This window comes from Scyliorhinus canicula, chromosome 27 (assembly GCF_902713615.1).
Source record: "Scyliorhinus canicula chromosome 27, sScyCan1.1, whole genome shotgun sequence".
In the NCBI taxonomy this organism is placed as follows: Eukaryota; Metazoa; Chordata; class Chondrichthyes; order Carcharhiniformes; family Scyliorhinidae; genus Scyliorhinus; species Scyliorhinus canicula.
The window spans coordinates 15,034,403-15,059,234 of NC_052172.1; the positions used below are offsets into that span (position 1 = coordinate 15,034,403).

A 24,832-nucleotide genomic window follows, 5' to 3' on the forward strand; every position below is an offset into this window, starting at 1 on the left:
GTGTGGAGTTTGCACATTCTCCCTGTGTCTGAGTGTGACTCACCCCCACAACCCAAAGAGGCGCAGGGTAGGTGGATTGGCCACACTAAATTGCCCCTTAATCGGGGAAAAATGAATTGGGTAATCTAAATTTTTTTAAAAATGAGTACTGGCCCAAACTGTTTTTATTTCCCCCCCCCATTGAATCATAGAATCCCTACAGTGCAAGAGGAGGCCATTCAGCCCATCGATGCTGCACCGCCCTTCAGAAAGAGCACATCATCCAGGCCCAGTCCCCCACAAACGTGCAACCCCAGCTAACCTTTGGACACCAAGGGATAATTTAACGTGGGGCAATCCACCTAGGGGGGGGAGCTCTTTCGAAGGGTCGGCCCAGGCTCGATGGGTCGAATAGCCTCCTCCTGCTCCGTAGGTATTCTATAATTCCGTGCCGGGAGCCCTCCTTCTGTATTCAGTGCTATGGGTGGGAGCACTTTAAAGCAGGCATTGTCAAACTCAGGGGCGTGACTCAGGCGGGTCTCAGGAGGGTCGTGGCGGCGCTCCCGATGGCGCAAATCTGCGTGCAACAGCCGCAGCAATCGGCTTTTAATAATGCCGGCTGCGAGCGGCTTTCAAAATGGCCAGGAACAGATTAAAAAAATTTGGCCACACTGCGCATGGGTGCCCGAACTTGGTGCGCACGTATGCGCGGTGCGGCCGCATTTTTTTTATATGGTTGCAGCCTTTTTTTTTCCAAGTTCGGGGGGCCAAAGGGACGCACAACTATTTCCACCACTTTTGTCAGCAACAAACAAGGTCAGAGAAAATGGTGGGTCGCGCAGACCGGCCGGGGTGGGTCGCGAAGGTCGGCTGGCGTGGGTCGCGAAAGTCGGCCGGCATGGGCCGCAAAAGCCGGCCGGCGTGGGTCGCGAAGGTCAGCCGGCGTGGGTCGCGAAAGTCGGCCGGCATGGGCCGCAAAAGTCGGCCGACGTGGGTCGCGAAAGTCGGCCGGCATGGGCCGCAAAAGTCGGCCGACGTGGGTCGCGAAGGTCGGCCGGCGTGGGTCGCGAAGGTCGGCCGGCATGGGCCGCAAAAGTCGGCCGACGTGGGTCGCGAAGGTCGGCCGGCGTGGGTCGCGAAAGTCGGCCGGCATGGGCCGCAAAAGTCGGCCGGCGTGGGTCGCGAAGGTCGGCCGGCGTGGGTCGCGAAGGTCGGCCGGCGTGGGTCGCGAAGGTCGGCCGGCGTGGGCCGCAAAAGTCGGCCGGCGTGGGTCGCGAAGGTCGGCCGGCGTGTGTCCCGAAGGTTGGCTGATTGGTAAAAATGGGTCCCCAAAAATAAAGTTTGAAAAACACTGCTTTAAAGGCAATCGTGGGGAGCCTGTGCCTTTAAGAGCCTCCCCCCCCCCCCCCCCCCCCAGTCTCAGTGCCGCCCTCTGCAGGCGGAGCCCGGGGTTGCCGGGGTTAATTTCAGGTCTGTTTACTGGGTCACGTGGGGCGGCTGTGCACGTGTAATTGACACACGGGCTGATGGAGAAGCGGCAGCGGCTCGGGCGCCGGGAGCTGGGCTCCTCCCGCGGGCTGGCCAGGGGGGCAATGCAGCTCCGGGGGCATGCAACTCATTAAATGCAAGGCCGGGGAGGCGGCGGCGGCCGGGTGCAATCGGCCGGCAGCGGGTGAGGTTTGGGGTGGGGAGGGGCAAGCGGCGGATCAGCAAGCCCGTCCTCCGCAATGACAGCGCGGAGAGCCATGGCACCGGGGACTGAGCCGCCCGCATGGGGGAGCCGCGGCCCGAGGGTGTGAGGGCACCGGGGGCTGCCAGCCACCCTGCCCCTCGCCCAGCCCAGCCGCCAGCTGCGGGGGGGTTGCCCATGGGGCTGGAGGGTTGCAGCCCCCCGTGCCAGCTCCTGCGGGGCAATGGCATGGTCCCAGGAACAGGCAATGTATCAACCCAAATGGCTACAGTATCCCCTGGCACCCAAATGGCTACAGTGTCCCCTGGCACCCAAATGGCTACAGTGTCCCCTGGCACCCAAATGGCTACAGTATCCCCTGGCACCCAAATGGCTACAGTGTCCCCTGGCACCCAAATGGCTACAGTGTCCCCTGGCACCCAAATGGCTACAGTGTCCCCTGGCACCCAAATGGCTACAGTGTCCCCTGGCACCCAAATGGCTACAGTATCCCCTGGTACCCAAATGGTTACAGTGTCCCCTGGCACCCAAATGGCTACAGTGTCTCCTGGCACCCAAATGGTTACAGTGTCCCCTGGCACCAAAATGGTTACAGTGTCCCCTGGCACCCAAATGGTTACAGTATCCCCTGGCACCCAAATGGTTACAGTACCCCCTGGCACCCAAATGGTTACAGTGTCCCCTGGCACCCAAATGGTTACAGTATCCCCTGGCACCCAAATGGTTACAGTATCCCCTGGCATCCCAATAATTACCGCACCCCATGACCATGCAGTGGCTGCCCTGGGCACTGCCCATGATGAGGATGGGCACAGGCTGTACCACCGCTCCCCTCGGGGCCTTCTGTCTGCCCTCGACCCGGCCCACGGGGTCCTCCCCGCCGGCCAGGAGAAGGCCCTGGGCACCAGCTGCCGGAGGAGGGCCTTGGAGAGCCCGTGTCTGCTGCTGGCCCCGTGCCCCTGGCAGGGAGGGGACGGCGGCGGTCTGGGGGGGGACGGGGCTGGGGCTGGCCCCCTTCCCCAGCCCTGCCCCAAGAGGAGGAGGCTGGAGAACGGGGAGAGCCCTGGCGGCCTGAGTCTGGTCAACGGGCATGGCGAGGAGGCATGCGCTGGGAAGGATGCCAAGCGGAGGAAGGTGGAGGATGAAAACATGGTGCCCGTGCGGTGCCCAGGCAACACTGCGATGGGCAGGGACATGCAACTGAGACTCCAGGCGCAGGAACTGGTCAATAACTACATTGTGCCCTGCATGAACTGCTATGGCATCTGCATCAAGGACAATTTTCTCGGGGAGCGGCTGGGCAGCAAGATCCTGCTGGACGTTCTGAGCCTCCATCAGAATGGGACGTTGATGGACGGGAAGGTGGTCAGTCCCCTCAGTATTCCCACCAGGAGCATCCGAGGGGACAAGATCGCTTGGGTGGATGGGAAGGAAGAATCCTGTAGCAACATTGGTCTGCTGATGGACAGGCTTGATGAGCTGATCCTCTACAGTACCGGGAGGCTGGGAAATTACATAATCAACGGGAGAACTAAGGTAAGGGGGTTGAGGAAGGAGAGGGGGGGGTTTGCAATGGCGGGAAAAAGTGACCGTAAGGCTTTTGTTTGTTTGCAACGCTCAACACTATTATTGTCCACCTGTCAATAGTGATGTTTGCTCCATTATTGTGGTGGATGCGTTAACGTAGAATTTTATAGAATTTACAGTGCAGAAGGAGGCCATTCGGCCCATCGAGTCTGCACCGGCCCTTACAAAGTGCACCCTACTCAAGCCCAACGTCTCTACTCTATCCCCGTAACCCCCACTTAACCTATTTTGGACACCGAAGGGCAATTTATCACGGCCAATCCACCTAACCCGCACATCTTTGGACTGTGGGAGGAAATGGGAGCACCCGGAGGAAACCCACGCAGACACGGGGGGAACGTGCAGACTCCGCACAGACAGTGACCCAGCCAGGAATCGAACCTGGGACCCTGGAGCTGTGAAGCAGCTGCGCTAACCATTGTGCTACTGTGCTGCCCCCTAACGTTGGATTGTAGGAATAGAGACCCAATGTGTGTGTGTGTGTGCTTCTGTGAGTGTGTGTGTGTGCTTCTGTGTGTGTGTGTGCTTCTGTGTGTGTGCTTCTGTGTGTGTGTGTGTGCTTCTGTGTGTGTGCTTCTGTGTGTGTGCTTCTGTGTGTGTGTGTGTGCTTCTGTGTGTGTGCTTCTGTGTGTGTGTGTGCTTCTGTGCTTCTGTGTGTGTGCTTCTGTGTGTGTGCTTCTGTGTGTGTGTGTGTGTGCTTCTGTGTGTGTGTTTTTGTGCTTCTGTGCGCGTGCTTTTGTGCGCCTGTGTGTGTTTTTGTGCTGTGTGTGTGTTTTTGTGCTTCTGTGCGTGTGCTGTTGTGCGCCTGTGCGTGTGCTGTTGTGCGCCTGTGCGTGTGCTGTTGTGCGCCTGTGCGTGTGCTGTTGTGCGCCTGTGCGCGTGCTTTGGTGCGCCTGTGCGTGTGCATGTGTTTTTGCGTGCCTGTGCAAGTCTGCGTGTGTGTTTTTGTATGCCTGTGTTTTTGTGTGCCTATGCCTGTCTGCATGTGTTGTGTGCCTGTGCATGTGTGCTTTGTCGTGTGCGCTTTTGTGTTGTGTGCGGTGTTTTGTGCGTGTGTGCGGTGTTTTTGTGCCTGTGTGTTTGTGCGTTTTTGGGTGTGTGTATGTGTGTTTTTGGGTGTGGTGTCAGCCCATATTTGGTAATATTTCAAAGTATCGAAGATGATCTCATTCAAATGAACTTCCAAAGCAGGAAGAAAGGTGGAGGACTCTGGGGAGTGGCACTCGGGTGATTTTTCCCTTAGGAGAGACAGTGCAGATATTGTGGCCTGAATGGCCTCTATCCATGCTATAACCATTCTCGTTTTCCCACCCTCGCTCTCTCAACCAGCTCGGAAGCCCAGAACGAAGGGACAGCGAGAGTGAGCGCAATTGCGAGGGAAGGGTCGCACAAATTAGGAGGAGGCCATTCGGCCCCTCCAGCATGCTCCGCCATTCGATAAGATCACAGATGATCTAGTTGTGGCCTTGACCCCACTTTCCTGTACACGTTTCCCGCATCTGGATAACCTTTGACTCCCTTTGCTAATGAAGAATCTATCTACCTCCGCCTTAAATATATTCAGTGACCCTGCATTCACCGCTCTTCTGGGGGAAGAGAAAGAGGATTCGAAAGATTCATCACAGAATCCCTACAACACAGGAGGCCATTCAGCCCATCAGGTCTGTACGAACCCTCTAAAAGAGCGCCCTACCTCGGCCCAGCGCCCCGCCCTATCCCCGTAACCTTACCTAATCTGCACATTGCTGGACAATAAGGAGCAATTGATCACCAATCCACCTAACCTGCACAGTTTTGGACTGTGGGCGGAAACCGGAGCACCCGGAGGAAACCCACGCAGCCACGGGGAGAGAACGTGCAAACTCCACACAGACGATCACCCGAGGTCGGAATTGAACCCGGGTCCCTGGCGCTGTGTTGCAGCCATGCTTACCATCGTACTGCCCAGTCACGGCCCTTTGAGAGAAAAATATTCTCCTCACCTCGATCTTAAACGGGAGACCCCTTATTTTTAAACTGTGCCACCAAACCCCTCCTCGTTCTGGGCTCTGCCACAAGAGGAATTATCCTCTTGTGAAAATGGCTCCATGGGATTTTTATTTTATCAAAGAAAAGTGCAGCACAGGGACAGGCCCTTCGGCCCTCCAAGCCCGTGCCGACCGTGTTGTCCGTCTAAACTAAAATCTTCTACACTTCCAGGGTCCGTATCCCTCTATTCCCATCCTATTCATGTATTTGTCAAGATGCCCCTTAAACGTCACTATCGTCCCTGCTTCCACCACCTCCTCCGGCAGCGAGTTCCAGGCACCCACTACCCTCTGTGTAAAAAAACTTGCCTTGTTAATCTCGTCAAAACCTTGCGCCTCACACCTTAAACCTACGCCTCCTAGTAATTGACCCCTCTACCCTGGGGAAAAGCCTCTGACTATCCGCTCTGTCTATGCCCCTCATAATTTTGTAGACCTCTATCAGGTCGCCCCTCAACCTCTGTCGTTCCAATGAGAACAAATCGAGTTTATTCAACCTCTCCTCATAGCTAATGCCCTCCATATCAGGCACCATCCTGGTAAATCTCTTCTGCACCCTCTCTAAGGCCTCCACATCCTTCTGGTAGTGTGGCGACCAGAATTGAACACTATACTCCAAGTGTGGCCTAACTAAGGTTCTATACAGCTGCAACGTGACACTGCTGCCTTTGATACAACACCCGTCTCCACTTAACACATTCCTCTCCCAGCCCAAATCTTCCGCAACCTGTAAACCAAATAATTCCATTCCACCAAAAGCTTTCTCCACATCCAGGGAAATAAATCACTAACCCACCCGACACCCGCTTTGATAACACTCCATTACCGCCTAACATTTTTGCATGAATTCCGACCCTTTATGAACCCATTCTGATTTCTCCCCACCGTAGAATAATCAGTGGAAGAATTCCCTCTGGGAATGGGAGAACGCCACGCCAACACTTTAGTCAACAATTTCAGATCAGGGTTCGGAAGCGAGATTGGCCAATAGGAAGCGCGTTCCTCCGGGTTCTTGTCCGCCTTCAAAATCAAGGAAATTTCGCTCCTTGGAGTGTTGGTGGTCGGAGTCCTGCCTCGAATCAATGACGTTACTCAACAATTTTTTTTATTTTTGAAATTTTTTCCTCAAAAAAAAAAATTTAGAGTCCCCAATTCATTTTTCCAGTTAAGGGGCAATTTAGCCTGGCCAATCCACCTACCCTGCACATTTTTGGGTTGTGCGGTGTGAAACCCACACAGACACGGGGAGAATGTGCAAACTCCACACGGACAGTGACCCAGAGCAGGGATCGAACCTGGGACCTCGGCGCCGTGAGGCTGCAGGGCTAACCCACTGCGCCACCGTGCTGCCCATTGGGAAGAAAAGAAGCGCTACATACATGTGCGTATATCTCCAGCCTGGCCCATCTTCTATAATCAGCATAAAAATCCCTAAATGCCTTATTAATGTTCATTTTAATTAACCTATCATTCGCAGATTCATGTACAGAAGGGAATGCCCTGGAATCGTCCTTCCTCGCAGTTAAAATAGCCAAGTGTCTTCTCAGCTTCTTCCGGAATGCGCACATTTTCCCTTCGCACATTTTAAACTCCCCTCAGCTCGCTGGGTCGGCAAGGGGTCAAGGGTCACTCCAGCTGCGTTAATCTCCCTGAATGGCTGCCGCTTTGGGTTCCTCCCGTACTCTTCCTGCGCTTCAGCCAATTTAACTTCCAACCGGAACGCTGCCTGTCCAGTATTCCCAGGAAATTACCAACCCCCTCCCATAAGTTTTGCAAGTGTCCCACAAAGTGGATGGGGGGGTCGATGGGGGGGGTCTCAGGGACCCGGGTTCAATTCCGACCTCGGGTGATGGTCTGTGTGGTATTTGCACGTTCTCTCCCCGTGGCTGCGTGGGTTTCCTCCGGGTGCTCCGGTTTCCGCCCACAGTCCAAGAATCCCCCGTTGGAATCGCTACACCATTGGTTCGTGTGCCTTCAGTTGCTGGGAGCCTGAGCTGTGAAATTCCTCTGTACACCCCACCCCTCCCGCACGCTCTCTCTCCCGCACGCTCTCTCTCTTTCTCTCGCACTCGCTCTCTCTCGCGCACGCTCGCTCTCTTTCTCTTGCGCTCGCTCTCTTTCTCTCTGTCTCGCTCTCTCTCGCGCACGCTCGCTCTCTTTCTCTCGCGCTCGCTCTCTCTCGCGCATGCTCGCTCTCTTTCTCTCGCGCTCGCTCTCTCTCGCGCACGCTCGCTCTCTTTCTCTCGCGCACGCTCGCTCTCTCTCGCGCTCTCTCTCGTGCTCTCTCTCTCGCGCTCTCTCTGTCTCGCGCTCTCTCTGTCTCGCGCTCTCTCTCTCTCGCGCTCTCTCTCTCTCGCGCTCTCCCTCTCTCGCGCTCTCCCTCTCTCACGCTCTCTCTCTCGCGCTCTCCCTCTCTCACGCTCTCTCTCTCTCTCTCGCACTCTCTCTGTCTCGCGCTCTCTCTCTCTCACGCTCTCTCTCGCGCTCTCTCTCTCTCGCGCTCTCTCTCCTCGCGCGCTCTCTCTCTCGCGCTCTCCTCTCTCGCGCTCTCCTCTCTCACGCTCTCTCTCTCGCGCTCTCTCTGTCTCGCGCTCTCTCTCACGCTCTCTCTCTCTCTCGCGCTCTCTCTCAGGCTCTCTCGCTCTCTCTCTCTCGCGCTATCTATCGCTCTCTCTCGCGCTCTCTCTCTCGCGCTCTCTCTCTCGCTCTCTCTCGCGCTCTCTCTCTCGCGCTCTCTCTCTCGCGCACTCTCTCTCGCGCGTCTCTCTCTCGCGCTCTTCTTCGCGCTCTCTCTCTGCGCTCTCTCTCCGCGCTCTCTCTCTCGCGCTCTCTCTCTCGCGCTCTCTCGCGCTCTCACTCACGCTCTCTCTCGTGCTCTCTCTCTCTTTCTCTCGTGCTCTCTCTCTCGGGCTCTCTCTCTCGCGCTCCTCTCTCTCGCGCTCTCTCTCTCTCTCTCGCGCTCTCTCTCTCTTGCGCTCTCTCTCTCGCGCTCTCTCGCTCTCGCGCTCTCTCTCTCCTTCTCTCTCTCGCGCTCTCTCTCTCTCGCGCTCTCTCTCTCGCGCTCTCCTCTCGCGCTGTCTCTCTCGCGCTCTCTCTCTCGCGTCTCTCTCGCGCTCTCTCTCTCGCGCTCACTCTCTCTCGCGCGCTCTCTCTCTCTCTCGCGCTCTGTCTCTCTCTCGCGCTCTCTTCTCTCGCGCTCTCTCTCTCTCGCGCTCTCTCTCTCTCGCGCTCTCTCTCGCGCTCTCTCTCTCTCGCGCTCCTCTCTCCGCGCTCTCTCTCTCGCGCTCTCTCTCTCGCGCGCTCTCTCTTCTCCGCTCTCTCTCTCTCGCGCTCTCTCTCTCTCGCGCGGCTCTCTCTCTCCGCTGCTCTCTCTCTCGCCGTCTCTCTCTCTCGCGCTCTCTCTCTCTCGCGGCTCTATCTCTCGCGCGATCGCGCTCTCTCCTCTCGCGCTCTCTCTCTCGCTCTCTCTCTCTTGCGCTCTCTCTCGCTCTCGCTCCTCTCTTTCGCGCTCTCTCTCTCTCGCGCTCTCTCTCTCGCGCCCTCTCTCTCTCGCGCGCTCTCTCTCTCTCGGCGCTCTCTCTCTCTCGCGCCTCTCTCTCTCTCGCGCTCTCTCTCTCGCGCGCTCTCACTCTCTCGCGCTCTCTCTCTCTCGCGCTCTCTCTCTCTCGCGCTCTCTCTCTCTCGCGCTCTCTCTCTCTCGCGGTCTCTCTCTCTCTCTCGCTCTCTCTCTCGGTCTCTCTCTCTCGCGCTCTCTCTCTCTCGCGCTCTCTCTCTCTCGCGCTCTCTCTATCGCACTCTCTTGCGCTGTCTCTCTTGCGCTCGCTCGCTCGCTCTCTCACTCGCTCTCTCTTGCGCTCACTCTCTCACGTGCTCCCTCTCACGTGCTCCCTCTCACGCGCTTCCTCTCTCGCGCTCTCGCTCTCTCTCTCGCGTGCTCTCTCTCGCGCTCTCTCGCGCTCTCTCTCGCGCGTTCTCTCGCGCTCTCTCTCGCGCTCTCTCTCGCGCTCTCTCTCGCGCTCTCTCTCGCGCTCTCTCTCTCTTGCGCTCTCTCGCGCTCTCTCTCGCGCTCTCTCTCGCGCTCTCTCTCTCGCTCTCTCTCTCTTGCGCTCTCTCGCTCTCTCTCTCGCGCTCTCTCTCGCGCTCCCTCTCTCTCGCTCTCTCTCTCTCGCTCTCTCTCTCTCGCTCTCTCTCTCTCTCGCTCTCTCTCTCTCGCTCTCTCTCTCTCCGCTCTCTCTCTCTCGCTCTCTCTCTCCGCTCTCTCTCTCTCGCGCTCTCTCTCTCGCGCTCTCTCTCTCGCGCTCGCTCTCTCGCGCTCGCTCTCTCGCGCTCGCTCTCTCACGCTCGCTCTCTCGCTCGCTCGCTCTCTCGCTCTCTCTCTCGCGCGCTCTCTCGCGCGCTCTCTCGCGCGCTCTCTCGCGCTCTCTCTCGCGCTCTCTCTCGCGCTCTCTCTCGCGCTCTCTCTCCGCGCTCTCTCTCTCTCGCTCTCTCTCTCTCGCTCTCTCTCTCTCGCTCTCTCTCTCTCGCTCTCTCTCTCTCGCTCTCTCTCTCTCGCTCTCTCTCTCTCGCTCTCTCTTTCGCGCTCTCTCTCTCTCGCTCTCTCTCTCTCGCTCTCTCTCTCGCCGCCTCTCTCTCTCGCGCTCTCTCTCGCGCTCTCTCTCTCGCGCTCGCTCTCTCTCGCGCTCGCTCTCTCTCGCGCTCGCTCTCTCGCGCTCGTTCTCTCGCTCGTTCTCTCGCTCGCTCTCTCGCTCGCTCTCTCGCTCGCTCGCGCTCTCGCGCTCGCTCTCTCGCGCGCCCGCTCTCTCGCGCTTGCTCTCTCGCGCTCTCACTTGCGCTCTCACTTGCGCTCTCTCTCGCTCTCTATCGCTCTCTCTCGCGCTCTCTCTCTCTCGTGCTCTCTCTCTCTCGCTCTCCTCTCTCTCTCTCGCGCTCTCTCGCGCTTTCTCTCTCTCGCGCTCTCTCTCGTGCTCTCTCTCTCGCGCTCTCTCTCGCGCTCTCTCTCTCGCGCTCTCTCTCTTCGTGCTGCTCTCCTCTCTCTCGCGCTTTCTCTCTCTTGCGCTCTCTCGTGCTCTCTCTCTCGCGCTCTCCGCTCTCTCTCTCGCGCTCTCTCTCTCGCTCGCTCTCTCTCTCGCTCGCTCTCTCTCTGCTCTCTCTCTCTCGCGCTCTCTCTCTCGCTCTCTCTCTCGCGCTCTCTCTCTCGCGCTCTCTCTCGCGCTCTCTCCCGCGCTCGCTCTCTCGCGCTCGCTCTCTCGCGCTCGCTCTCTCGCTCTCTCTCTCGCGCGCCCGCTCTCTTGCGCTTGCTCTCTCGCGCTCTCACTTGCGCTCTCACTTGCGCTCTCTCTCGCTTTCTCTCTCTCTCTCTCGCGCTTTCTCTCTCTCGCGCTCTCTCTCTCTCGTGCTCTCTCTCTCTCGCGCTCTCTCTCTCTCTCTCTCGCGCTCTCTCGCGCTTTCTCTCTCTCGCGCGCTCTCTCGTGCTCTCTCTCTCTCGCGCTCTCTCTCTCTCTCGCGCTCGCTCTCGCGCTCTCTCTCTCTCGCGCTCTCTCTCTCTCGCGCTCTCTCTCTCTCGCGCTCTCTCTCTCGCGCTCTCTCTCTCTCGCGATCTCTCTCGCGCTCTCTCTATCTCTCTCTCGCGCTCGCTCTCTCGCGCTCTCTCTCTCTCGCGCTCTCTCTCTCTCGCGCTCTCTCTTCTCTCTCGCGCTCTCTCTCTCTCGCGCGCTCTGTGCTCTCTCTCTCTCGCGCTCTCTCTCTCTCTGCGCTCTCTCTCTCTCTCGCGCTCTCTCTCTCTCTCGCGCTCTTCTCTCTCGCTCTCTCTCTCTCTCGCGCTCTCTCTCTCGCGCTCTCTCTCTATCGCGCTCTCTCTTCTCTCGCGCTCTGCGCTCTCTCTGCTCTCTCTCGCGCTCCTCTCTCGCGCTCTCTCTCTCGCTCTCTCGTGCTCTCTCTCTCTCGTGCTCTCTCTCTCTCGCGCTCTCTCTCTCGCGCTCTCTCTCTCGCGCTTTCTCTCTCTCCCTCTCGCGTGCTCTATCTCGTGCTCTCTCTCCCTCTCGCGCGCTCTCTCTCGTGCTCTCTCTCTCTCACGCTCTCTCTCTCACGCTCTCTCTCTCTCTCTCTCTTGCGCATGTACGCGCCCTCTCTCTCGCACGTGCTCTCTCTCTGGCGCGCGCTCTCTCTCTCTCTCGTCCGTGTTCTCTCTCGCGCTCACTCTCTCCCTCTTGCGCTCACTCTCTCCCTCTCACGCTCTCTTGCTCTTGCTCTCTCTCTCGCGTGCTCTCTTTCTCTCGCGCGTGCTCTCTCTCATACACGTTCTCGCGTGCTCTCTGGCGCTCTCTTTCTCTCTCGTGCACTCTCTCCCTGTCCCTCACACGCCCTCTCTCGCGCTCTCTCTCTTGCGTGCACGCTCTCTCTTGCGTGCACGCTCTCTCTTGTGCCCTCTTGCTCGCGCTCTCTCTCGCTCTCTCACGCGCGCCTCTCTCTCTCTCTCTCTCTCGCACGCACCTCTCTCTCTCGTGCGCTCTCTCTCTCGTGCGTGCTCTCTCTCATGCGCACTCTCTCTCTCGTGCGCGCTCTCTCTTGTATGCGCTCACTCTCTCGTGCACGCTCGCTCTCTCGTGGACGCTCGCTCCCTCATGCACGCTCGCTCTCTCTCGTGCGTGCTAGCTCTCTCTCGTGCGTGCTAGCTCTCGCTCGTGCATGCTAGCTCTCTCTCGTGCGTGCTTGCTCTCTCTCGTGCGTGCTCGCTCTCATGCGCGCTCGCTCTCTCTCGTGTGCGCTCTCTCTCTCGTGTGCGCTCCCTCTCTCTTGTGCGCACTCTGTCACTCGTGCACGCTCTCGTGCATGCTCTCTCTCGTGCACGCTCTCTCTCGCACGCATCTCTCTCGCACACGCCTCTCTTTCTCGTGTGCGCTCTCTCTCTCATGCGCGCTCTCTCGTGCGCTCTCTCTCTCTCGTGCGCTCTCTCTCTCGTGCGCTCTCTCTCTCTCTCTCGTGCGCTCTCGCTCTCTCTCGTTGCGCTCTCTCTCTCTCTCGTGCGCGCTCTCTCGTGCGCGCTCTCTCTCTCGTGCGCACTCTCTCTCTTGTGCGCGCTCTCATGCGCGCTCTCTCTCGTGCGCGCTCTCTCTCGTGCGCGCTCTCTCTCGTGCGCGCTTTCTCTCGTGCGCGCTCTCTCTCGTGCGCGCTCTCTCTCGTGCGCGCTCTCTCTCGTGCGCGCTCTCTCTCTCGTGCGCGCTCTCTCTATCGTGCACGCTCTCTCTCTCGTGCGCGCTCTCTCTCTCGTGCGCGCTCTCTCGTGCGCGCTCTCTCGTGCGCGCTCTCTCGTGCGCGCTCTCTCGTGCGCGCTCTCTCTCGTGCGCGCTCCCTCTCTCGTGCGCGCTCTCTCTTGTGTGTGCTCTCTCTCTCGTGTGCGCTCTCTCTCGTGTGCGCTCTCTCTCGTGTGCGCTCTCTCTCTCGTGTGCGCTCTCTCTCTCGTGTGCGCTCTCTCGTGTGCGCTCCCTCTCGTGCGCGCTCTCTCTCTCGTGCGCGCTCTCTCTCTCGTGCGCTCTCTCTCTCGTGTGCGCTCTCTCTCTCTCGTGTGCGCTCTCTTTCTCGTGTGCGCTCTCTCTCTCGTGTGCGTTCTCTCTCGTGTGCGCTCTCTCGTGTGCGCTCCCTCTCGTGTGCACTCTCTCTCGTGTGCGCTCTCTCTCTCTCGTGTGCGCTCTCTCTCTCTCGTGTGCGCTCTCTCTCCTGCGCACTCTCTCGTGCGCGCTCTCTCTCGTGCGCGCTCTCTCTCGTGCGCGCTCTCTCTCGTGCGCGCTCTCTCTCGTGCGCGCTCTCTCTCGTGCGCGCTCTCTCTCGTGCGCGCTCTCTCGTGCGCGCTCTCTTGCGCGCTCTCTCTCGTGCGCGCTCTCTCTCGTGCGCGCTCTCTCTCGTGCGCGCTCTCTCTCGTGCGCGCTCTCTCTCGTGCGCGCTCTCTCTCGTGCGCGCTCTCTCTCGTGCGCGCTCTCTCTCTCGTGGGCGCTCTCTCTCTCTCGTGCGCTCTCTCTCTCGTGAGCTCTCTCTCTCGTGCGCGCTCTCTCTCGTGCGCGCTCTCTCGTGCGCGCTCTCTCTCGTGCGCGCTCTCTCTCGTGCGCGCTCTCTCGTGCGCGCTGTCTCTTGTGCGCGCTCTCTCTCGTGCGCTCTCTCTCGTGCGCGCTCTCTCGTGCGCGCTCTCTCGTGCGCGCTCTCTCTTGTGTGTGCTCTCTCTCTCGTGTGCGCTCTCTCTCATGTGCGCTCTCTCTCGTGTGCGCTCTCTCTCGTGTGCGCTCTCTCTCTCGTGTGCGCTCTCTCTCTCGTGTGCGCTCTCTCGTGTGCGCTCCCTCTCGTGTGCGCTCCCTCTCGTGTGCGCTCCCTCTCGTGTGCGCTCCCTCTCGTGTGCGCTCTCTCTCGTGCGCGCTCTCTCTCTCGTGCGCTCTCTCTCTCGTGTGCGCTCTCTCTCTCTCATGTGCGCTCTCTCTCTCGTGTGCGCTCTCTCTCTCGTGTGCGTTCTCTCTCGTGTGCACTCTCTCTCGTGTGCGCTCTCTCTCTCTCGTGTGCGCTCTCTCTCTCTCGTGTGCGCTCTCTCTCCTGCGCACTCTCTCGTGCGTGCTCTCTCTCGTGCGCGCTCTCTCTTGTGCGCGCTCTCTCTCGTGCGCGCTCTCTCTCGTGCGCGCTCTCTCTCTCGTGCGCGCTCTCTCGTGCGCGCTCTCTCTCGTGCGCGCTCTCTCTCGTGCGCGCTCTCTCTCGTGCGCGCTCTCTCTCGTGCGCGCTCTCTCTCGTGCGCGCTCTCTCTCGTGCGCGCTCTCTCTCGTGCGCGCTCTCTCTCGTGCGCGCTCTCTCTTGCGCGCTCTCTCTCGTGCGCGCTCTCTCTCGTGCGCGCTCTCTCTCGTGCGCGCTCTCTCTCGTGCGCGCTCTCTCTCGTGCGCGCTCTCTCTCGTGCGCGCTCTCTCTCGTGCGCGCTCTCTCTCTCGTGGGCGCTCTCTCTCTCTCGTGAGCTCTCTCTCTCGTGAGCTCTCTCTCTCGTGAGCTCTCTCTCTCGTGCGCGCTCTCTCTCGTGCGCGCTCTCTCTCGTGCGCGCTCTCTCTCGTGCGCGCTCTCTCTCGTGCGCGCGCTCTCTCGTGCGCGCTCTCTCGTGCGCGCTGTCTCTTGTTCGCGCTCTCTCTCGTGCGCGCTCTCTCTCGTGCGCGCTCTCTCGTGCGCGCTCTCTCTCGTGCGTGCTCTCTCGTGCGCGCTCTCTCGTGCGCGCTCTCTCGTGCGCGCTCTCTCGTGCGCGCTCTCTCGTGCGCGCTCTCTCGTGCGCGCTCTCTCGTGCGCGCTCTCTCGTGCGCGCTCTCTCGTGCGCGCTCTCTTTCGTGCGCGCTCTCTCCGTGCGCGCTCTCTCTCTGTGCGCGCTCTCTCTCGTGCGCGCTCTCTCTCGTGCGCGCTCTCTCTCGTGCGCGCTCTCTCTCGTGCGCGCTCTCTCTCGTGCGCGCGCTCTCTCTCGTGCGCGCTCTCTCTCGTGCGCGCGCTCTCTCTCGTGCGCGCTCTCTCTCGTGCGCGCTCTCTCTCGTGCGCGCTCTCTCTCGTGCGCTCTCTCTCGCGCTCTCTCTCTCTCTCTCTCTCGCGCTCTCTCTCTCTCTCTCGCGCTCTCTCTCTCTCTCTCGCGCTCTCTCTCTCTCTCTCGCGCTCTCTCTCTCTCTCTCGCGCTCTCTCTCTCTCTCTCGCGCTCTCTCTCTCTCTCTCGCGCTCTCTCGCTCTCTCTCGCGCCTCTCTCTCTCTCTCTCGCTGCTCTCTCTCTCTCTCGCGCCCCCCCCTGCAGCCCTCACTCCATCCCAGACTCAGGAAGCATAAACTCAAAAAGGATGCAAAACCCTGGGAGAAATGCACGGTAGGACAGTGGTTAGCACAGCTGCCTCACAGCGCAGGGTCCCAGGTTCGATTCCCGGCTTAGGTCACTGTCTGTGCGGAGTCCACACGTTCTCCCCGTGTGTGCGTGGGTTTCCTCCGGGTGCTCCGGTTTCCTCCCACAGTCCATAGATGTGCAGGTTAGGTGCATTGGCCGTGATAAATTGCCCTTAGTGTCCAAAAAGGTTAGGAGGGGTTATTGGGTTATTGCGTTCTCTTGAGCAGCACAGTGATGTAGTGGTTAGCACTGCTGCCTACAGCGCTGAGGACCCAGGTTCGAATCCCGGCTCTGGGTCACTGTCCGTGCGGAGTTTGCACATTCTCCCCGTGTCTGTGTGGGTTTCGCCCCCACAACCCAAAAGATGTGCAGGGTAGGTGGATTGGCCAGGCTAAATTGCCCCTTAATTGGAAAAAAAATAATTGAGTACTCTAAATTTAAGAAAAAAAGTAGGGTGTTCTTTCCAAGGCGCGGTGCGATGGGCTGAATGACCTTCTGCACTGTAAATTCTATGAAAACCACGTTGTAATGCGAAATATTGTAAGTTGGGATTTGGAAACACTTTTCCCATGGGAACAATGGTATAAATGGGGGAATTGGCTCCTGAATCAAGGCCAGAACCACTCGAGGGGTGCCCGGAGGCTGTCTTACCCTGTCAAGTCGCTGAAGCGATCGTTGATGCCTGCACACCTTAGCGCAAGTTCCTCAGTTAGTGTGTGAAGGATATATTGTAATGGACATCCGGACCTCCACTGGACCCTGTATGCCCGGGCTGGGTAGATGGGGCCTCGATTTAACGCCTCATCTGAAATTCAGAGCTCCGGCAGTGAAGTACTGCCCTCGGACTGCAGTGACCGTCTCAGTGCTTATTATGTGCTGACCCCTGTGGCGAGGCTATTGAACCCTATGACCATCTGATTCACTGAGCCAAGCTGGCATAGAGCCATTAATGCTAATCAACACAGTGAGTACAGTAACCCTCAACTGCTATCTTTATTCCCACTCAAACAACAAAAAGAACCATCTCCGCTCTCAATCCACTGTTAAATACAGTTGGCACTTAGTAATTCCTGCGTTACAGAGGGGCCCTCTGACACTGTTTGAAAGTCCTGACTCCTGTCAGAACCATGACTTATTTCTTCAGAAGCTTGTTTCAGCTCTCTTTCCACTCAGCCGAGTCTTGGAAAGACTGCGAATCTATCTACAGACCTATCTTTTTACAGCTTCATCTAAAACTCCACTAGCGTGGTTTTTCTCCAAAATGCCTGATACCGTAGCTCCACCCAGTAATAACATCATTTTAATAAGCTGAAATCTAATGAACGTCAAACAAAACTGCATTAGCCCAAGCTTTTTATGGTGCCTTAATTGCACCACTGGCTCCCAACCTTTCAAACCAGGATTATTTTAAAAACATGACTGCAGCAGTCATGCACACACACACACACACTAACCAGGCTTTTAGCCCTTAGACTTATTGTACAATATATAAAGAAATTCCTCCATGTGCCCAGACAGCCTGTCTTGAGTGCAAGCCCATACAGTTACTTCCTTTTTATAATTGTTTCACTGTGGGCGGTTTACCCTTGCTATTAACTAACAACCTTTCCCTTTCCACAGGCAATGGTGGCTTGCTATCCCGGGCATGGCACTGGGTACGTCCGACATATCGACAACCCGAATGGCGATGGCCGCTGTGTCACGTGCATTTATTATCTAAACAGGGACTGGGATATACATGTAAGTGGCGTGGGATTCGCTGCCCCTTCTGCATTGTTAATGATCAGACTTGAGTTGAATCACCGGGCACGGGTACAGATCAAGGTACCCAACAGCGTCCGAGACGAGGGGAAGATCCCGTGATTGATTCCAGCTGACTGGTTTCCCCATACTCGCCCGAGTCCTCGTGTCCCAGGGTAGAAGGAAAAGGATTGGACTCCTGAAGATGTGGATTATAAAATAATAATCTTTTATTATTGTCACAAGTAGGCTTCAATGAAGTTACTGTGAAAAGCCCCTAGTTGCCACACTCCGGCGCCTGTTCGGGTACACAGAGGGAGAATTCAGATTGTCCAATTCGCCCAACAAGCACGTCTTTCGGGACTTGTGGGAGGAAACCGGAGCACCCGGAGGAAACCCTCGTAGACACGGGGAGAACGTGCAGACTCCGCACAGACAGTGACCCAAGCCGGGAATCGAACCCGGCATCCTGACCCTGCAAAGCAACAGTGCTAACCACTGGTCTATTGTGCCGCCCACGTGGGTGTGGTTGGGCTCAGTTGATCTTCTTGCGAAATGAAAATGACGTGAAAATTGTAGTTGAATCGACAGCTGACAGTCAGCTCCGGCATAATGATTGGCTATTCGGCTAGGGGTGGCAGCATCTGTGGAACCCACGTCTGCACAAAAGATGTGAAACCAATTTGGAGCCAATTGGTGAGGAACGAAACCAGACACTGAAACTCTTCTTGATAATAGGCTAAAACACAATGCAGCCTGTCTGCTTCATACCAGTGTCCCAGCAGTCTCCCTTTATATTCTTTTGAGTAAACCAAGAGGATAAAAAATGACCGCACCTTAAGGGGCATTGTAACAAGGGAACTTATCAAATTAAATTAAAATGTCATTTCCGGGGCTGACGATGCCCTCCAGCCCCTGTGGTGCCCGCTGGTCACGGGAGAACGCCAAAGTACCAATGGACACACCGAGCTCCCTTTCCTTGGGCACCCAGGCACAAAGAGGGGCAGACCGTTAGACTGATAGAACAGCCCCCCCCCCCCCCCCCCCCTCCCCAGACTGCCTGCTACCTGGGCCTATTAGTGGCCATTTTGGTCAGGAGCAGGTTAACAGTGAGGTCCTCCCACTCTACGCACGGCGGTTAGCACTGCTGCCTCACAGCGCCAGGGACCCGGGTTCAATTCCAACCTCGGGTGACTGGCTGCGGGGAGTCTGCACCTTCTCCCCGTGTGTGCGTGGCTTTCCTCCGGGTGCTCCGGTTTCCCCCCCACAGTCCAAAGATGTGCAGGTTAGGTGGATTGGCCGTGCCAAATTGCCCCTTAGTGTCCAAAAGGGTAGGTGGGGTTCCTGGGTTACGGGGATAGGGTGGAGGCATGGACTTAAGTCGGGCGCTCTTTCCCAGGGCCGGCGCAGACTCGATGGGCCGAATGGCCTCCTCCTGCACTGTAAATTCTGTGAGCGTGGGGGAATTTGAGAAGGGGGCACCGTTTAAATTCTGCAAGAGGTAACCTTGTGCGATCTACGCGAGGGTGGAACCCAGATCCCTCGGGGGGGCTGCAGGGCAAACTCTGTGAACCATCTTAATCTGCGGTTTTACGGGAGAAATCTCTCTACGCACTTGGGCTAATTCATCAAGTTGACAAGGAAAATCAAAGTTACGGTTCCTTAAAAGGTCACCTCAACAGAAGACAAAATCCTCCTGGAGGTGCCCCGAGTATTTATTTCAAAAATGTCCTTCACCTGTGAATCTTAACACCATTAACAACAAGTACCTTCTCCCCTGGGGGAGGGTCGCTCATTATATCTTTGTTCGATTTACATCTTCTTCATTTTGTGTCGGAAAAACCTGAAGAAAATATGTTCAATTTTTAAAAAAGATTAACATCTGCAATTAATCATTTTCCTTACGCAAGCACCCTTTCGAATAATTGTTCAGCTTGAAATAATTTACTGATTCAGGTGGAATCAGCTGTTGAATAAACTTTTGATTAGTGTCCTGACATCTAGCATCAAACACTACCAGGACAGGTACAGCACGGGGTTAGATACAGAGTAAAGCTCCCTCTACACTGTCCCCATCAAACACTCCCAGGACAGGTACAGCACGGGGTTAGATACAGAGTAAAGCTCCCTCTACACTGTCCCCATCAAACACTCCCAGGACAGGTACAGCACGGGGTTAGATACAGAGTAAAGCTCCCTCTACACTGTCCCCATCAAACACTCCCAGGACAGGTACAGCATGGGGTTAGATACAGAGTAAAGCTCCCTCTACACTGTCCCCATCAAACACTACCAGGACAGGTACAGCACGGGGTTAGATACAGAGTAAAGCTCCCTCTACACTGTCCCCATCAAACACTCCCAGGACAGATACAGCACGGGGTTAGATACAGAGTAAAGCTCCCTCTACACTGTCCCCATCAAACACTCCCAGGACAGGTACAGCACGGGGTTAGATACAGAGTAAAGCTCCCTCTACACTGTCCCCATCAAACACTCCCAGGACAGGTACAGCACGGGGTTAGATACAGAGTAAAGCTCCCTCTACACTGTCCCCATCAAACACTACCAGGACAGGTACAGCACAGGGTTAGATACAGAGTAAAGCTCCCTCTACACTGTCCCCATCAAACACTACCAGGACAGGTACAGCACGGGGTTAGATACAGAGTAAAGCTCCCTCTACACTGTCCCCATCAAACACTCCCAGGACAGGTACAGCACGGGGTTAGATACAGAGTAAAGCTCCCTCTACACTGTCCCCATCAAACACTCCCAGGACAGGTACAGCACGGGGTTAGATACAGAGTAAAGCTCCCTCTACACTGTCCCCATCAAACACTCCCAGGACAGGTACAGCACGGGGTTAGATACAGAGTAAAGCTCCCTCTACACTGTCCCCATCAAACACCCCCAGGACAGGCACAGCACGGGGTTAGATACAGAGCAAAGCTCCCTCTACACTGTCCCCATCAAACACTCCCAGGACAGGTACAGCACGGGGTTAGATACAGAGTAAAGCTCCCTCTACACTGTCCCCATCAAACATTCCCAGGACAGGTACAGCACGGGGTTAGATACAGAGTAAAGCTCCCTCTACACTGTCCCCATCAAACACCCCCAGGACAGGCACAGCACGGGGTTAGATACAGAGTAAAGCTTCCTCTACACTGTCCCCATCAAACACTCCCAGGACAGGTGCAGCACGGGGTTAGATATAGAGTAAAGCTCCCTCTACACTGTCCCCATCAAACACTCCCAGGACAGGTACAGCACGGAGTTAGATACAGAGTAAAGCTTCCTCTACACTGTCCCCATCCAACACTCCCAGCACAGGTACAGCACGGGGTTAGATACAGAGTAAAGCTCCCTCTACACTGTCCCCATCAAACACTCCCAGGACAGGTACAGCACGGGGTTAGGTACAGAGTAAAGCTCCCTCTACACTGTCCCCATCAAACACTCCCAGGACAGGTACAGCACGGGGTTAGGTAGAGTTTGTCAGCCCCATGGCACGAGGGAATGGAGGTTAAAGGGCGTTGCCTTTATTATGTCAAAACTGTTGATGTGCTTTTTAAATACGGCCACATGTGGGAAAGGCAGCAGCCAATCTGAGCACACCACCTCCCACAAACTGCAGCCAGATAACGGCCAAATCGTGTGATTTAATGCTGCAGGTTCAGGAAAAATCTTGAGTGGAAAACGGGGCGAACTCCCCTCCGCTCTTTTGGATACTTGCCCTCCGATCTATAGCATCCACTCGAGAGGGGCTGATACGTCTCCTCAGAACGATAGTGCCTCCGGCTGTGCAGTACTCTCTCGGTAATGCACTGGGCAGGGTCGGCCTAGCCGTATTCTGTTCAAGCGACAACGGATGAGACTTGAGCCCCCCCCGGCCTTCTGGCTGGGGTCCTGGCCACTGGGACCCTGCCGGCTCTCCCCAGCCTGGGCCTGCATTTGCCGGTGCTCTGTGCTGCCACTTCTCTGTGCCCGGAGGGTTAGCAACGCCTGGCGTGCCGCCCGCATCGCGTTTCTCACCCTCTGTCTCGTCTTTCCCAAGGTCCATGGCGGCTTGCTGCAGATATTTCCGGAAAATCGCTCGGAAGTTGCCAACATTGAGCCTTTATTTGACAGATTATTAATTTTCTGGTCAGACCGTAGGAATCCGCATGAAGTGAAACCGGCCTTCGCCACCAGGTAAGGAGGGAACAGCAGCTTTATCTATCATCCGGGGGTGTGGGTCTGTCACTGTATAACACTGGGGTACAGTACTGGTGGGAACGGGTCTGTCACTGTATAACACTGGGGTACAGTACTGGTGGGGATGGGTCTGTGACTGTATAACACTGGGATACAGTACTGGGGGGGACGGGTCTGTCACTGTATAACACTGGGGTACAGTACTGGTGGGGACGGGTCTGTCACTGTATAACACTGGGGTACAGTACTGGTGGGGACGGGTCTGTCACTGTATAACACTGGGGTACAGTACTGGTGGGGATGGGTCTGTCACTGTATAACACTGGGGTACAGTACTGGTGGGGATGGGTCTGTCACTGTATAACACTGGGGTACAGTACTGGTGGGGATGGGTCTGTCACTGTATAACACTGGGGTACAGTACTGGTGAGGATGGGTCTGTCACTGTATAACACTGGGGTACAGTACTGGGGGGATGGGTCTGTCACTGTATAACACTGGGGTACAGTACTGGTGAGGATGGGTCTGTCACTGTATAACACTGGGGTACAGTACTGGGGACGGGTCTGTCACTGTATAACACTGGGGTACAGTACTGGTGGGGATGGGTCAGTCACTGTATAACACTGGGGTACAGTACTGGTGAGGATGGGTCTGTCACTGTATAACACTGGGGTACAGTACTGGGGACGGGTCTGTCACTGTATAACACTGGGATACAGTACTGGTGGGGACGGGTCTGTCACTGTATAACACTGGGGTACAGTACTGGTGGGGATGGGTCTGTCACTGTATAACACTGGGGTACAGTACTGGTGGGGATGGGTCTGTCACTGTATAACACTGGGATACAGTACTGGTGGGGACAGGTCTGTCACTGTATAACACTGGGATACAGTACTGGTGGGGACGGGTCTGTCACTGTATAACACTGGGGTACAGTACTGGTGGGGATGGGTCTGTCACTGTATAACACTGGGGTACAGTACTGGGGACAGGTCTGTCACTGTATAACACTGGGGTACAGTACTGGTGGGGATGGGTCTGTCACTGTATAACACTGGGGTACAGTACTGGTGGGGATGGGTCTGTCACTGTATAACACTGGGATACAGTACTGGTGGGGACAGGTCTGTCACTGTATAACACTGGGATACAGTACTGGTGGGGACGGGTCTGTCACTGTATAACACTGGGGTACAGTACTGGTGGGGATGGGTCTGTCACTGTATAACACTGGGGTACAGTACTGGTGGGGACAGGTCTGTCACTGTATAACACTGGGGTACAGTACTGGTGGGGATGGGTCTGTCACTGTATAACACTGGGGTACAGTACTGGTGGGGACGGGTCTGTCACTGTATAACACTGGGTACAGTACTGGTGGGGACGGGTCTGTCACTGTAACACTGGGGTACAGTACTGGTGGGGATGGGTCTGTCACTGTATAACACTGGGGTACAGTACTGGTGGGGACAGATCTGTCACTGTATAACACTGGGGTACAGTACTGGTGGGGAGGGTCTGTCGCTGTATAACACTGGGGTACAGTACTGGTGTGGACGGGTCTGTCACTGTATATCACTGGGGTACAGTACTGGTGGGGACGGGTCTGTCACTGTATAACACTGGGGTACAGTACTGGTGGGGATGGGTCTGTCACTGTATAACACTGGGGTACAGTACTGGTGGGGAAGGGTCTGTCACTGTATAACACTGGGATACAGTACTGGTGGGGAGGGTCTGTCACTGTATAACACTGGGGTACAGTACTGGTGGGGAGGGTCTGTCGCTGTATAACACTGGGGTACAGTACTGGTGTGGACGGGTCTGTCACTGTATATCACTGGGGTACAGTACTGGTGGGGACGGGTCTGTCACTGTATAACACTGGGGTACAGTACTGGTGGGGACGGGTCTGTCACTGTATAACACTGGGGTACAGTACTGGTGGGGACGGGTCTGTTACTGTATAACACTGGGATACAGTACTGGTGGGGAGGGTCTGTCACTGTATAACACTGGGGTACAGTACTGGGGACGGGTCTGTCACTGTATAACACTGGGGTACAGTACTGGTGGGGGGTCTGTTACTGTATAACACTGGGGTACAGTACTGGTGGGGACGGGTCTGTCACTGTATAACACTGGGGTACAGTACTGGTGGGGATGGGTCTGTCACTGTATAACACTGGGGTACAGTACTGGTGGGGAAGGGTCTGTCACTGTATAACACTGGGATACAGTACTGGTGGGGAGGGTCTGTCACTGTATAACACTGGGGTACAGTACTGGTGGGGAGGGTCTGTCGCTGTATAACACTGGGGTACAGTACTGGTGTGGACGGGTCTGTCACTGTATATCACTGGGGTACAGTACTGGTGGGGACGGGTCTGTCACTGTATAACACTGGGGTACAGTACTGGTGGGGACGGGTCTGTTACTGTATAACACTGGGATACAGTACTGGTGGGGAGGGTCTGTCACTGTATAACACTGGGTTACAGTACTGGTGGGGACGGGTCTGTCACTGTATAACACTGGGGTACAGTACTGGTGGGGACGGGCCTGTCACAGTATAACACTGGGTACAGTACTGGTGGGGACGGGTCTGTCACTGTATAACACTGGGGTACAGTACTGGTAGGGATGGGTCTGTCACTGTATAACACTGGGGTACAGTACTGGTGGGGAAGTGTCTGTCACTGTATAACACTGGGGTACAGTACTGGTGGGGACGGGTCTGTCACTGTATAACACTGGGGTACAGTACTGGTGGGGAGGGTCTGTCACTGTATAACACTGGGGTACAGTACTGGTGGGGAGGGTCTGTCACTGTATAACACTGGGGTACAGTACTGGTAGGGATGGGTCTGTCACTGTATAACACTGGGGTACAGTACTGGTGGGGATGGGTCTATCACTGTATAACACTGGGGTACAGTACTGGTGGGGACGGGTCTGTCACTGTATAACACTCGGGTACAGTACTGGTGGGGATGGGTCTGTCACTGTATAACACTGGGGTACAGTACTGGTGGGGATGGGTCTATCACTGTATAACACTGGGGTACACTGCTGGTGGGGGTGGGTCTGTCACTGTATAACACTGGGATACAGTACTGGTGGGGATGGGTCTGTCACTGTATAACACTGGGATACAGTACTGGTGGGGACGGGTCTGTCACTGTATAACACTGGGATACAGTACTGGTGGGGATCGGTCTGTCACTGTATAACACTGGGGTACAGTACTGGTGGGGATGGGTCTGTCACTGTATAACACTGGGGTACAGTACTGGTGGGGACGGGTCTGTCACTGTATAACACTGGGGTACAGTACTGGTGGGACGGGTCTGTCACTGTATAACACTGGGGTACAGTACTGGTGGGGATGGGTCTGTCACTGTATAACACTGGGGTACAGTACTGGTGGGGACGGGTCTGTCACTGTATAACACTGGGGTACAGTACTAGTGGGGATGGGTCTGTCACTGTATAACACTGGGGTACAGTACTGGTGGGGACGGGTCTGTCACTGTATAACACTGGGGTACAGTACTAGTGGGGATGGGTCTGTCACTGTATAACACTGGGGTACAGTACTGGTGGGGAAGGGTCTGTCACTGTATAACACTGGGGTACAGTACTGGTGGGGACGGGTCTGTCACTGTATAACACTGGGGTACAGTACTGGTGGGGATCGGTCTGTCACTGTATAACACTGGGGTACAGTACTGGTGG

The 24,832-nt window shown here is 56.4% G+C and overlaps 1 protein-coding gene across 1 annotated transcript in view; it reads left to right on the forward strand.

The window, feature by feature from the left end:
- Positions 1–1,484: 1,484 nt before the first annotated feature.
- The window catches only part of LOC119957852 (prolyl hydroxylase EGLN2-like), a 34,454-nt gene continuing 11,106 nt past the window's right edge, over positions 1,485–24,832 (forward strand). The window contains exons 1-3 of the mRNA XM_038786005.1: positions 1,485–3,205; positions 16,769–16,888; positions 20,949–21,085. Of these exons, the coding sequence (XP_038641933.1) occupies positions 1,751–3,205; positions 16,769–16,888; positions 20,949–21,085 (1,712 nt within the window). The 5' untranslated portion in view covers positions 1,485–1,750. The remainder of the gene's footprint in view (positions 3,206–16,768; positions 16,889–20,948; positions 21,086–24,832) is intronic.